This window comes from Rousettus aegyptiacus, unplaced genomic scaffold, assembly GCF_014176215.1.
Source record: "Rousettus aegyptiacus isolate mRouAeg1 unplaced genomic scaffold, mRouAeg1.p scaffold_m13_p_10, whole genome shotgun sequence".
NCBI lineage: Eukaryota > Metazoa > Chordata > Mammalia > Chiroptera > Pteropodidae > Rousettus > Rousettus aegyptiacus.
The window spans coordinates 31,247,430-31,261,284 of record NW_023416285.1 but is presented as its reverse complement, the minus strand read 5'-3'; the positions used below and the strand labels follow the sequence as shown (position 1 = coordinate 31,261,284).

At 33.4% G+C, this 13,855-nt stretch overlaps 1 protein-coding gene across 2 annotated transcripts in view; it reads right to left on the bottom strand.

Moving 5' to 3' along the window:
- The window catches only part of EMCN (endomucin), a 92,697-nt gene extending 81,857 nt beyond the window's left edge, over positions 1-10,840 (bottom strand). The window contains exon 1 of one of the 2 annotated variants that reach the window (XM_016159078.2): positions 10,616-10,840. In XM_016159078.2, the coding sequence (XP_016014564.1) occupies positions 10,616-10,673 (58 nt within the window). In that variant the 5' untranslated portion in view covers positions 10,674-10,840. The other variant, XM_016159079.2, reaches the window with a different exon arrangement.
- Positions 10,841-13,855: the final 3,015 nt, after the last annotated feature.

Here is a 13,855-nt window from a genome sequence, read left to right as displayed (position 1 = left end):
AAAAAAAAAAAGAAAAAAAGGAAAAAAAACAGTGAATTAATACCAAAATGTTCCCTAAAAGCACCAGCACTTTTCTTGTAAGGTAAATATCTCTGGTTATCTTGCGGGTATGGGTCAGTAAAAAGAACGCAAATGAACAGACAGGAAACTTGAATCTAGTCCAGGGTCTCTCAGAGAACATGTTGATGTACCAATGTGTAAAAATTGTCTTTAGTAATTGCTGGAAACGCAGTGGTTTTGGTTTTACTGAGAGGAGTCCTAGGGATCTCTGGGGGTGACCCCTAAGAAAATACATGTTTTTAACAGATACATTAGGTGGTTCTTATGAGAAACAAATATTAAGAGCTCCTGGTTCATATCACGACATGTGTATCCTTGGGCTTTCCTCTCCTGATAATGAGCACAAATAACACAGGCCTGCTCAGTACCCTGGGCAGTGGCAAGGATTCAGTGACATAATTGACCAGGAAAAATACTTTAAAAATGTACAATATTCTGCAAGTGGAATGAATGGAGAAATGAAGAGATTTAATAAGAAGAAAGGACTCCACTGAGTGCTGGGCCTGTGAGAATGGCCAGAGCTACTATGAAAAATACTCCTAAATTGTTAGAGAATTTCATAATCTCTTCATCCTTGTATTGTTCTCTCTCCCCTTTTCATTCTTGATCTCTCCTATCACAATCTTATCCATGAGAGGATCTCCCTTTTTCCCATTCTCTATCACTATCTCAATTTCTTTTAACCTCATTCTTACTCTCAATATTCTGGATGTCAACAAATCTCCAGCTCCTGCTCCCGCTCCACCCTCTCATCTATCTTTTTTTTCCCTATGCCTCCCATTGCAAAAGCTCTACAACTTATATACAAATAATACCACATGGAAAATAAAATATAAGATGTCATTTGTTGGTGTGTACCCTGAGAAATGTCTCTCATGCCAGAGAATAGGCTTTTCACGTGCAAAGCAGAGACTTTTCAACAGCCCTATTTAAAAATTCCCCAAGGAAGTAAACGCCAGGGAATAGAATTGAAATCTTGCTTCCATGAACATATCTACAAATACCAGGATGAAAGTGAAGCAAAATAACTTGTGGTGAATTGTACAGAAATTGTTGGTTAAAGTAAGATCATATAATTGTAGATCTGGAAGAAAACTTTAATGTGCTTTAATTAAACCACACTCATTTTGTAGATGGGGAACTTAAAGCCTTGAGAGGTTAAAAAATTTGCTTAGCTCAGTCAAACAGCACCCTTGTGGCCCCTGGTAACTGAAACTAAGGATTCTTGGCTCAGAGGAAGTACACTCCCCACCATTGCACAGTGCTGGCTTAAGACATCAATCAGAGCTCAGTGAGAATAAAATGTAAGAACTCTGTTATATCACTGAATATATATACATATATGTGGGACTAAAGTAGCCTTTTATGTAATATACTGGTAAATACCATAAGTATTGTAAGGGTTTTGTGTCTTTATTTGATGCAGTAAAAAGCTGTTAATCCCATGACAACTGTCCAAAGGAGATTTTGATTATTTATTGACCAATGAAATTTTAAAAACCTGGGAATGACTGAATTATCTGATGCCTTTGATCCTAGACACAATTAGAATAAATTAATTACTCAACATATTGAACATATTGAGGCAGAGAAGTGAAATCTGTAATCAATATGTCTTTATAATTGAATTTTCATAAGTTTACATTTTATTCTAGTGGGGGTGAAAATTAGTCTGATATAAATGGTTCAAGATTACCTGATGAGTGTGTAGAACTATAAGATATCAATTTTTTTTTTTTTTTTTTGTGAACAAGATAAAGGAATGAGTCAACAATTGTATTCGGATAATCACACCTTCCTAGTATTATAAAACAGTCAATATAAACCAAATGCAGATATTTTTTGCTATTTATACAATAATAAGATGGCAGGTCAACTTTAGAAAGCAAATCAAGTCCTGCCAACTAAGAGAGTATCCCAAAATGACACGGTTTCTCCACTACACAGGCCTAGAATAAAAAAGTATATATATTGTCTTCAAGTTACTGAAAACAAATACAGGAATGCCTTGAGTATTTTCAACTCTACTGAGTTTTGAAGAAACACAGTTCTCCAGATTAAAGCAATAACTAATTTGATATCATGTATGTGTTCAAACATAGGTTCTTGGGTCAGGGGCAAGGGAAATCATTAGAAATTGTCCTCGCTCCCAAGAGATTTATGTTTAGTTAGGTTGTAAAGGACCCGAATAACAGATTTTAAAGTGGTTAGCATCATTGTTATTTTTCTTTCTTTTACCTTGAAAATCTATAGTTTTAAACTTAATATAAACTTTGTATCCAAACAAATGAGGCTGTCAGATAAATGAACAAGGAATGAAAAAAAAAAAATTATCAATTTACATAACTGAATTACCCTAATCCTAATTATGTAATTACTATTAATGTCTTTAGTTAATTCTATACAGTTAAAAAAGTGTCCTTTTAAAACTGAATTTGCAGAAAGATAATTGAGGAGTGTCTCATAGGACAGAAGAGTTGTCACGATGACCTTGAGCTGATGAATGCAAGGGTGGCCTCTATACCCTAGGGAGAATATCCAAGAATTCATTGTTTGTGTCCTCACACTTGCTATATAGCCTAGGAGGACAATTTCACAGTTCCTGCCAAAAAATCATTTCTTTTCCCACTTCAGTTAAAAATAAATTCAATGTGTTACACAAATGTTTTTCTATGTTTTGTGTGTATAATTTTTATAACTAAAGCATTATTTTAACACATGGCAATTTGAATATGTACCAACTATAAAAAATATGTAAAAGAATTATGGCTAAAAGAGCAATGGTGGGTTGGTAGTTAAAGTCCCATCATAAGGAAGAATTCTCAAATATATGAAATGTCTTCTTGTTTATGCATTGATTCTGAGTTAAATGTTAGCTTGCATATTAACAACTAATATTTTAATAGTAATTTATAACTTACACAGCATCTAAAATAGGTTGTCTGATTTTCATGTAATACCAATAATGTCAACAAATATTTTTCTCATTTTTAGATAAACTGAGGCTAAGAAATATTTAGTGTCTTGACCACTTTTGGTATAGTCAGAAGCTAGAGTCAAAGCTGGTTTTCACATTAAGATTTAAGTTCTTTCCACTAACATAGTCCTTAAGATTTAAGAAATGCTTAATACTTTAAAATAGGTAATAATATTTGAGGATGTTAATAATCCTCAGACTAGAAAGTTAGAATTCTCATTAAGTAAAACCACGATTTTGCTTATTAATTTGAGTGATTAGTTTGCACAGCGAATTAAATAACAAATCTGAATGGAATTCTAGAGAATATACCAGTCTGTATATATCAAATTGTGCCTTATATACTGTGATTAAGAATATAACTTGGCAATCATCTTTCTAGTATTCTATCTCAATTCTATTGTGAAAAATTTTCATGTGCTATTTTTCATTTTGAGAGAATTAACATTATAATCATTTAAACATTTGTTATTTCTGAATTGGAATCAACTAGGAAAGAAATAAAGCAATTCATCTAAGGGATGGTAATAAACTACGGAACTCTGTATTCTAAAACTCAGAAAAAACTTAGTGAGATGCCACACATCAAATACTCTACTGGGTGTTGTATATACATTATTTCATGTGATCCTCTCAATATCCCTATGAGATAGAAACTGTACTCACACCGTTGTACAGCTAAGAAAGCTGAAGTTTAAGTAACTTGCCCAAGTACACACAAAGAGTAAGTGGCAGAGCTGGAGTCTGGACCCAGACAGTCTGGCTCCAGGAGAATTACAAATGTGACACTAACTATTAATTTCAATAGCTGTTAATTTACTAATAATTATTCTTTTTCACTTCTTTCCTTCTCCTTCAAGTTCCATATTAGCTGCACTGAGATTAATAATAGAGCCAAGCACTTTTTTTTCCCCAGCCAACATAACAATGGGTAGGTAGGCAAACATCTAAAACTCCTTTCAACCTATCCTCTAAGAATTCATTGAATCCAAGACTTTAAGAGGATTATTATAACTAAGTAGAAATTCATTCATAGCTCTGCAGTTTTAGTTGTTGGTTTGGAGGTGCTGAAGGTGCTATGAGAAGTAGCAGTGGCTTCTGAATTACTCAAGTGGCAAGTCTCTATCCCGATTCTTTTTAATCAGAAAAAAAACTCAATTTATTGCAGTTGCACTGCATTGGAAGATAGCAGAATATAGGGGACAATTTTGAAGAACAATAGCTTTTGGTTTAATTGTAAGCTAAGTCACCCTAAGATATTATCTCTAAACCTCAGTTTTCTTACCAATAAATAGGAATGATAAAACTGACCTTGAAATGTGATAGAAGTAATGTGCATAAAGCGCCAGACCCAATAAATGGTAGATGTCAGTAGATGTTATGAAAATACTTATTTGGGTTAACTTGTACGAAAACCAGTGGGGATCTCCCGTCTCTGATTTTTGGCACAACTAATTTAGGTTTAGGTCAAAATATGACTGATGAAACAGATTAAAAAGCAGTTCGCATTTTAGATGAGCAGTACATCAAGAATTAAATCAATGACATTGACATTTTTGGCTACTAACATCACAATATAATTCATTACTGACTGTATACAAACAGATAAATGATTACCTTAGAAGAGGACCTGCTTAGAATATTCTTTAACTTATGCAACAAAAGATTGATCAAAACTTTTTAGTTTTTTTTTTAAGCAAAGAGGAAGAAAGGTAGTAAATATTAATTATAGTGCAAGCAAAACTGTAACTAATTTATACCTAGATATACATTGCATCCAAACCAATGTATTAAGAAAAATAATAGTCTTGGGTTTCTCCAGAAAGCAGAACTTGAGGAAAGCTTGCGTGCAGACAGTTTAGGTAGAGAAATAATCTCGGGGAAAGGAGTAGAGGACTGAAACAGTGAAACTGGAGCAGGAACAGAAAAGAAAAGCATGTATTCACTGGCCCCATTCCACCTTTGCGCAAGGGCTGTCTCATGAAGTGCTAATGCTCCTGCACTTCTTACACATACAACAGTGCCAGGTGGGTTTCTGCAGATAGAACATACCTTATATCAGAATGACAGTAGACAGAAAAGCTAGAGAAATGCATCCATGTGAGGCAAAGTGCAGCCAGATTATAACTGTGCATAGTAGGCTGCCATAGCAATGGCTGGACTAAACATGGCCAGAGAGAATATAGAGAAAGACACGACAGGTGTCTAATACGTATATGGTGGTTGCTTCTATTTAGAGACTAATTATGATTACGAATGTATCATTCTACAAGACCTAAAATTTCTGTTCAAGCTTAGAAAATGATTTTTCTTATGGTTGCCTAAAATTTGGGTACCACAGAGTGGCCTTTCTAGATATAATTGATACCACTATTGTTTCCCATGCAGATGCTGATATTATGAGTAACAGTACAAAAAGGATCTTGTCTAACTAAAAGTCGTCTAACTTTTCTAACACCGGACAGGCATTATGATCTCACTTGATAGAGTTATAATGACCCACAGGAATTCTGTAACAGGAAAAGCAACACCACATAGGAATTGAATGTCCCTTAGAGTAAATTCCTGCTTTGACATTCACTGTTTAGAAATGCGCATCTCAAATTGTTCTCAAAGATAAAGAGGAAGTTGGAAAGTGATGACTAAGAAAAAAAAATATGTTACTTGGATTAGATAATCATTTACAAATTAAAATATTTACCTGAAGCTTGAAATGTAACTTCATAAAGAAAAGGAAATGGTGGGCAATTATATAGTAAATTAAAAGTTTTCTGAGACCCTCATATGTTCACTGTGTTTTCTCATTATCTGAATAAGATTGCCAAAGAATGTGCTGGTGACAACTGTTATGAATTTCTTGAAAGTAGGAATTTTAGAAAGATCAGTTTTCATTTTAAGTAGACGCCATTCCGAAAAAACAAAAGAGTAGTGAAGAAAGATTGCTAAATAGATGGATTAGGGACTGAATACTTTTCCCATTGGATTTATTCTTTATTGGTTAACTCTTCCTATAATAGATGCCTCATTTCAGGTAAGGTCTGTCGATAGTAATTAAGCTAAACAGAATAATAGGTAAAAAGATCTGCTGTAAAGCAACTCATATGTTACCTAAAATAACACACCAATTAATTATATGCAGTATTTATTTAACTTTCTTCTAACGTCTCTTTTTTGTGAACTTTGTTTTTAGAAAGCCATTTTGTATTTTTGATAAGTTGATTTAGAAAAAGATTTCTTATTGAATATTTTAAACTCTAAATATTACAGAAGTATTTGATACTCAAAAAAGGAAAAAAAAAGAGTCAATTCTATTTAGATATTCTTCCTCCCATTGATTATAGATGCAGTAGCTTCTTTTTCTGGATTTGTTGTAATTGATATCTTCTGGTACTATGATGTTCATTTATCCTTATCATCTTCTCTCCTGCTGGAGTTTGGGAAATTGGCTTCCCTTTGATAAGAAGCCTCTTTCCTTATATTTGGCACCCACTTTCATAGCCAAGAATCAAGATAATCCACTTGTATCCAAGTTCTGTGATTCAAACCTAGGCATAACCTTTTCATAATGATAAGGTAGTAAACTGATAAGTGATTGTCATTCGAAGAAATTATAAGTACAAAAATAAGAAAACAACAATTTATTCATATGCATTCATTTAGCTAATTGTGCCCTTACATATTTAGGACTGTTAGTACACAAACTATAATAAATATGGCCCCTACTTTCGAAGTGCTTATTTTCTGTTAAAGGAGATAAGATCGGCATACAATACTATGACAGAAATATAAAATAAGTGACATAAGAGAGTTAGAAATACCAACCTCCAGAAGAGAGATAAACTGCTTCTCTATGTTATTAACTTACAATGAGCATGACTAAGAATTCTTGGGATTCCAGAGTAAAGGAAACTCACACCCTCACCATCATCTCCAGCTCCAGAGATGTTCTAACTGCCCGCCAGATAATTTCAATTTAGCATCAGGCATCTCTATTTAAAAGTCTTATTAGGATCAAACTCACCATGTCCCAAATTACATATATCATTTTTATCCCTAAACTATTTCCACCAATCTTTCCCTACCTCTGCTCTCAAGTCATTTCCCCACTTCTAGTATTAAAATAACCCTCTCTGTACATCTCAGTCACTTTCTCCTTCATTGCCAATCAATGACATGGCAAATCACAAAATTTCTACTTCCTTAAAACACTTTCCCAATAACTTCTTTTTATTTTATTGACAGACTTTTAGACTTGCAATAACATTTGAACTATTTTCTTTAAACTTTACCTTTTTTGGCTGCAATAGTCTAATCCATATCATGTTGACAGATTATCTTCCTAATCTATAGTCCCAGTTATGTTATTCCATACTCAAACACATTTAGAGGCTCTAAACTAATTAATTATATGAGTCAATATTTCTCATTCTGGTATTCAACATATCCTGAGACTATATTTCCAACCTTATTTCCCGACACCTATCTATGTCTAACCTGTGACCTTACATTTCTAGACTCGAATTAACTCATGTTTTAATGTTCCTAGGAAATTATATTCATCTGAAACCTCCTATTTTCAAGCTTCAGATTTTATTATAATTTCTACTTTTATATGAAGACTTTCTAATGTCCCTATACCCAAAACTAAGCTAGTTGTGAATATTCATATCATTCTTTATTTATCACTTAAGGCCTATAGTATAATTGAACTTATAATTTCTCTGTCCCTCACTTGTAAGGCAAGGACTGAGTCTTATTGATCTCTATAAATCTATGGTATTTCACATAGTGTTTGTCTTACCATGTGTTCAACCTATTTTTCCATGAAACTGAATATTCTATTACAAACAGATGAATTTCTATAAGCAATTAAATTATTCTTCAAATATCAATAAAGTTATGTTTGTTCTGGTTTGCAAATGCCAAAAAAACATTTTAATCTTTCCTGAATTAACAAAAACTTCAAAAAGCAAATGGCACTTGAACAGTGAATTGCTTCCAGGGCCTCCTTTTTTGGGAATCCCTTTTCATTTAACTTTTCTCAGTCCCAACAGTCAAATGATCATTAATTTAGACTTAAAAGCTAAGGAAGCTTAAAAGCCACTTGTAGGGGTCTATTTAGTTTGAAATATAATTTAGAAAACCACTGGAAAGAATGACAGTTCTGTTTTAGGAATCTCCCATACATATCTCAATAGAATAGCTTTTTAGATTGGAGAGTGTAAAATATTATACCACCAACCAAGTAATAGAAAGCCGCTCATTGCCATATAGAAAGATTCCCTTGATTTTCACCAAAGACTGTGTTGTATTTAAATCTCAGACTGACCAAAAACATCAAAAAGAAAAAGAAAAGTAGTTAGTTTCTCTAAAATATTATTATTTAGGAATAAATTGCTATGCAAAAATATACGGATCTTCTTGACAACTCATAGATTTAAGACATGAAATGCCTCCCTCTCCATCCCCATTTAATCCTGCTGATGAAATATGTTAAGCATTCTAAGTTTGGGGAACATATAAAGCTTTGAAATCAATGTGTTTCCGGTACAGAGGATTAGGGAAAGAACTTAATAAATCAGCTTAGGAAATGCTTCATTTCCTGTACTGTATCTGGGAAGGAAAACATAAAACGGACGGAGCCAGGTGCAATGAAATCATACACGTGGATGGGAAAATTTCTTCCAGTTCCTTCTGGGCACCACTCAGTTGGTCAATTTATGTTCCCAAGCTAGAGCTTCTTTTGCTGAGATAAATGGAATGGTTTTTACAGACACTTGCCTGAAGTTAATGGATAGACTTGTTGGCAGAAGTTGAAGATAGTTATTATGTAACTATTGTCTCTGCTCCAAAGGGAAATTATCCTACTTGGATTAATAGTTCATTAGAAAGAAGAGACCATTAACAAAGAGGTTGAGCTCATTACCAGTAGCTAAAGAAGGCTGGTATTTTCCCAAAATGACTATTAAAAAAAATCTGCCAGGTTCTCTTTGGGTCGTCCTTTACCTTTCCGTCTTCCTTGTGGCCAGGTTTCACAGGCAGGTTCTGTTAGTTCTACTCCACTTTGCTTTCAGAAAGATGTGTAATCTACTCAGAGTTGAACAGTATGCCAGGAAAGTCGTGTCCTCACTGTTCCTTGCAGACCTGAAATGGCGAGCAGCCTAACCCAGACTTCCGGAATTTGTATTGATCTGACACCTGTTTGTGAGCACTGTTTTTCACGGCATTGCAATTCCTATCAATTTTTCTCATGCATACTGAAGAGTTACCTATAAACTAGTGCATTGATTTCTCTGACACTATAAATATTCTTTATTTTAAAAAATCAGATTCTTAGAACCTCTTCTAAGTTAAATTTTATGTCCTTGATACCTATGGCAACTTAACCCTGAAAGCTTCAAGATGTATGGTAAGCAATCATCTGTGATTTCGAAGTGTTTGGGAATCTCTCCTAAATTTACATATATATTTATATATAAAATATATTACATATATATTTGAGAAATTATTTCAAGAAATGTGTTTTTTTTTTCCCTACATTATCACTGGAACTTAGAATTTCGTAAGAAGCAAACTTTTGAAAAAAGCACAAGCAACATAAAATTAGAATGAAGTATTTTTTTCCAGAGCTCCTCAGAGTCAGAATCAATCTTTTCCAATTGTGCTATATTATGATAGTTTGTACTTTGGTTTTAACATTTATTGTCTTTTACTAGAATTACATGTTTATTTCTTTCAATAGTACATTTACTACTGTGGACAAGGACAATGTCTTGCTCATTTTTGTATTCCTTTCACTGCTGAGACCCTGGCAGGAGCCTAATAAATATTGATTAAATTTAATTGGTTACTGTGAATTCCTCAGGAAGGGTTAAAAGTCAAATGTACTCATTTCTTGCAACCGGTCATTAATATGGTCAGGGCTTATCTTTTATCCGAGTTTCAGAACCTACTGTCAGTGGGTAGGGTTTTATGTCTATAATTCTCTGAAATGTTATACAAAATGTAGTATGTAGCTATGTACATATTTCTGGAGCAAACATCTATAAACTTTAATCAAATGACTCTCCTCTTTACCTACCCCACCCCCAATATATTAAGATTCAGTCACCTAGACAGCTTTACTCAACCATTCAATTTATCAAAGCCCACATATAATTAGAACAAATTTAGGCCAGCATCTGCAGTGCAATATTTTGAATTACAGACTTTCACTCGTACATGATGATCTTGTTATTTTTAGACCTATGACTGAAAATAGTACATTTTAAATAAGCATTTAATCCCCAGATTTTTATTCTCTAAAAAAGGTCATTATATATCACCAGTACCTTTACGATGCCATCAACTATACTTCAAGGCTTGTCGCACCAGCAAATACTTCTCTTCAGTGAAAACAAACATCCTTTCTGTGGAACCCTCTCTCTGCACTTCTAGTCAACACCCACACACTCTGCTCAGCAAATGAATTGCTGCTTCTAAGCTTCAGAGGAAACTCCCTGAAGATAAACTGAGGCTAACAGCCTCGTACCAGTGAGAGCTGGCCCACACCATCAGAGAAATAAGAGAAAACAGTACCTTTACTGCTACAAAGGCTGGACAGAAGACAAAGGATGGTCACTTGAAGAAGTTTCATGGTGCCCAAGGATCGTCGCAGTAGCTTCTCCCTCCAGAGTCAGACAGGGACAACTCCCTTCCAGTCTGGCAGGACCTTATTAGCAAATGGAAAAGGTGTGCTGAATGGGAACAGTCACTGCCCATTCCTACTTATTTCGGGGGTTCTGATAAAGAACGGGAGGAAATACAGACACTCCCTTTGGGAGTTCAGCAGAGAGGAGATTTATTGTTTCAGTCTCTTACAGGAACTTTTTTTTTTTCTCTTTTCCCTTGGCAGCCACTTGTGTTTTTGTTACTACATTATTTTGTTCTTCTTCAACAAAAAGGTCAGGGTGGGTTTCTAACAGAAACAGACTTTCTTGAGAATGGCTCATACAGCTTTCTAACTTTTGTTTTGAAAGTGCATTTTGGAGTAGTTATAAAGGGTGATTCAATGTGAATAAAGAGCCTTGACTGCCTGAGGGTTAAATTTTAGAGTAAAATCCACAAGGAGTCAACTTTTCTTCTTTCTTTCCAACTTAAAAGCGAGATTGACAAAGACCACCTTCTGGATCTAAGTGTAAAAACTTATTAAATAGATCATGCTCTGCTCTTGAGTATGCAAAGGGACTTCTCAGAGATGTTTAGGGAGGTTTTTTGGAATATTTTTTATAGAATTAAACAAAGACATGTAAATGTTCACCGCTCATTCTGTTTTTTATTAGTGGAATTTGATGTAGAGGAAGGAGAAATTACTTATAATACCCCATAGATTCTCTTCCCTAGAAAATGCAGTTGGCATGGCAGTGGGTTAGAATGCTCTCACAACAAATCAATGAGGTTGAGAGAGAGAAATTCTTCGAACCAGAATACCAACCAGGCAAGATACTCTCTCTCTATCAGGGGTCACTTTGATATTAGCAACAATTGATTAAAATGTACTAACACAGCTACAACCCTGACTACAATCCCTGTGTATGAGAAGTAACTCTACACTTTTCCTCAGCCACAGCCAGCACATCTAATTTAGCCAATCAGCCTTTCAACCTTAGGCATGAAACCTCCCAGACAAAAGAGTGTCAATGGATCAGTATAGATTCATCTGTTCCACCAAAAAAAAAAAAAAAAGAAAGAAAAGAAAAAAGATGATTCCAAAATTATACTTTCCCTGTTAATAAGAGGAATGCACATTTCATGATGCACTATGCTGGGAAGGATTCATTACAAGAGTGGTTAGAGCAAGTCAATTAATCAAAATACCCCAGAACACAAGCTTCTTTCATCCTGTTATGCCAAGTCTCAGAAGAGCCTCCAAGTTTTGATTTTATGCATGAACAAACTTAATTTTTTCCTCTTTTCTAATTAATTTTCTAAAACAGATTACCTTCGGAGTCGTTACTTTATTTGGCATGTCTTGGAGAGTATAAAGATAGAAATGTAGGTGAATAGATGTCACATGCACATTCTAGAAATTAATTGGGGTGTGGCTATGAATTCACAGTCTAGCACTCACATTGCCTCACTTCCTGCTTCTTGCTCTGATCTAACTCTGGAATTTTCAGCATACACAGTTAGCACTATGCTGGTCACTATCATCGCTACAGGGATTCAATAGCATTTTGATTTCTCAGCCCTGGCTGCTAGGCTTTTCCATGACAAAAGACTAGATACTTAATTCCAAGAATGCTTGATAATAGAATATTATGTCTATTTAAAAGGCACGAACTGTAGATGAAAACACAAAAACTAAAATTAAGAAAATGTATTTTTAAATGACTAGGTCAAAAATTGAAAAAAATAAGAATAATACTATGGGTCTTAATAGAGCAGAACATATTCATTGAAACAGTGGTTATTGCCACTGAAGAAACAGATCAATGGAATAAACAGAAAGTACAGACACAGAAATATAGATATAAATATATAGACATAGATATAAATATATTTGCTGATATGTATGTGTTTATGTGGAAAGATGTTAGATATACAGTAAGTGCGGTGAGTATAATATATTATTTAATAAGTGATTTTTGATAACCATCTTTAAAAAATTAGAATTAGGCCTCTATTTTACATTAAATGCCACAATACATTTCTTATATATTAAAGAGCACATAAAAAAGACTTGATCTGTTTCCTTATATAAAAATTAAAAGATTTTGGTTTATATCCTACCATAAAATGAAAAGGCAAATAAAAAACTTATAAAAACTAATACACAATGAAGATTTAGTATTCTTAATATGTGATGATCTCTTGCTAATCAACAATAAAACAATGACTGCAGATGAAAAAGAGACAAAAGAATGTTACAAAAGAAGGAACAAAAGACCAATAAAATGAAAAAATATTTTCATCTCATTGAAAATCAAAGAAATAGATTTTTTTTTGCCTTTTAAATATAATTAGGTGTGTTTTCTGACAATATCCAGTTTTGATGAATGCTCAAGGATAGTTACTGTCTTATTCTTGGGGCATGACCATTCTGGGTTTTGACTTGGCAATATGCATCAAATCCCTTAAAAAACCATACCCTTTGAACTTGTTCATGTCCAAATTATTAGGAATAAGATGAAATATTATTCTACCACAAAATAGTATTGAAGAAATTTTTTACACATGTTGAAATATAATCATGATACTTTATTGTATATGTACATATGTATTTAATATATATTAAATAGATATTTATATATTACATAATATATTATATAATTTATATATTAATAATAAATAACAATAGTGATATAAGATATTGTATAATAGTATTAATATTATATATCAATATTAATGTTATTAAAGTTTATAAACATATATTTATATATATATATAGAGAGAGAGAGAGGAGTAAAACTGGAAATGTTAACAGTGCTTATCTCCTGGTAGTGAATTGTGAGTGATTTTTTAAATCTTATTTTTTTTCCTAAAAAAATTTTTTTGAGTAAACACATCAGTAAGTACATGATTTAAGAGTATTTAATAAAAGAAAATATGTGAATTGAAATAAACCATCCTAACTGGAGAGATGGAAAGATGTTTTTGTTTTTGTTTTATCACAATTTGTTTTCTGTATTCTTGTCTAATCTGAAAGATAAGCTGTTGTGAGTTCATGTGTGAGAAATTCTAGAGTCCTTTCCAAGTACATATTAGGTTTGTCACTGACATCCTTGACACTGAAGAAATTGTATAATGAAGACTCCAACACTGATAAATTTATGTTAA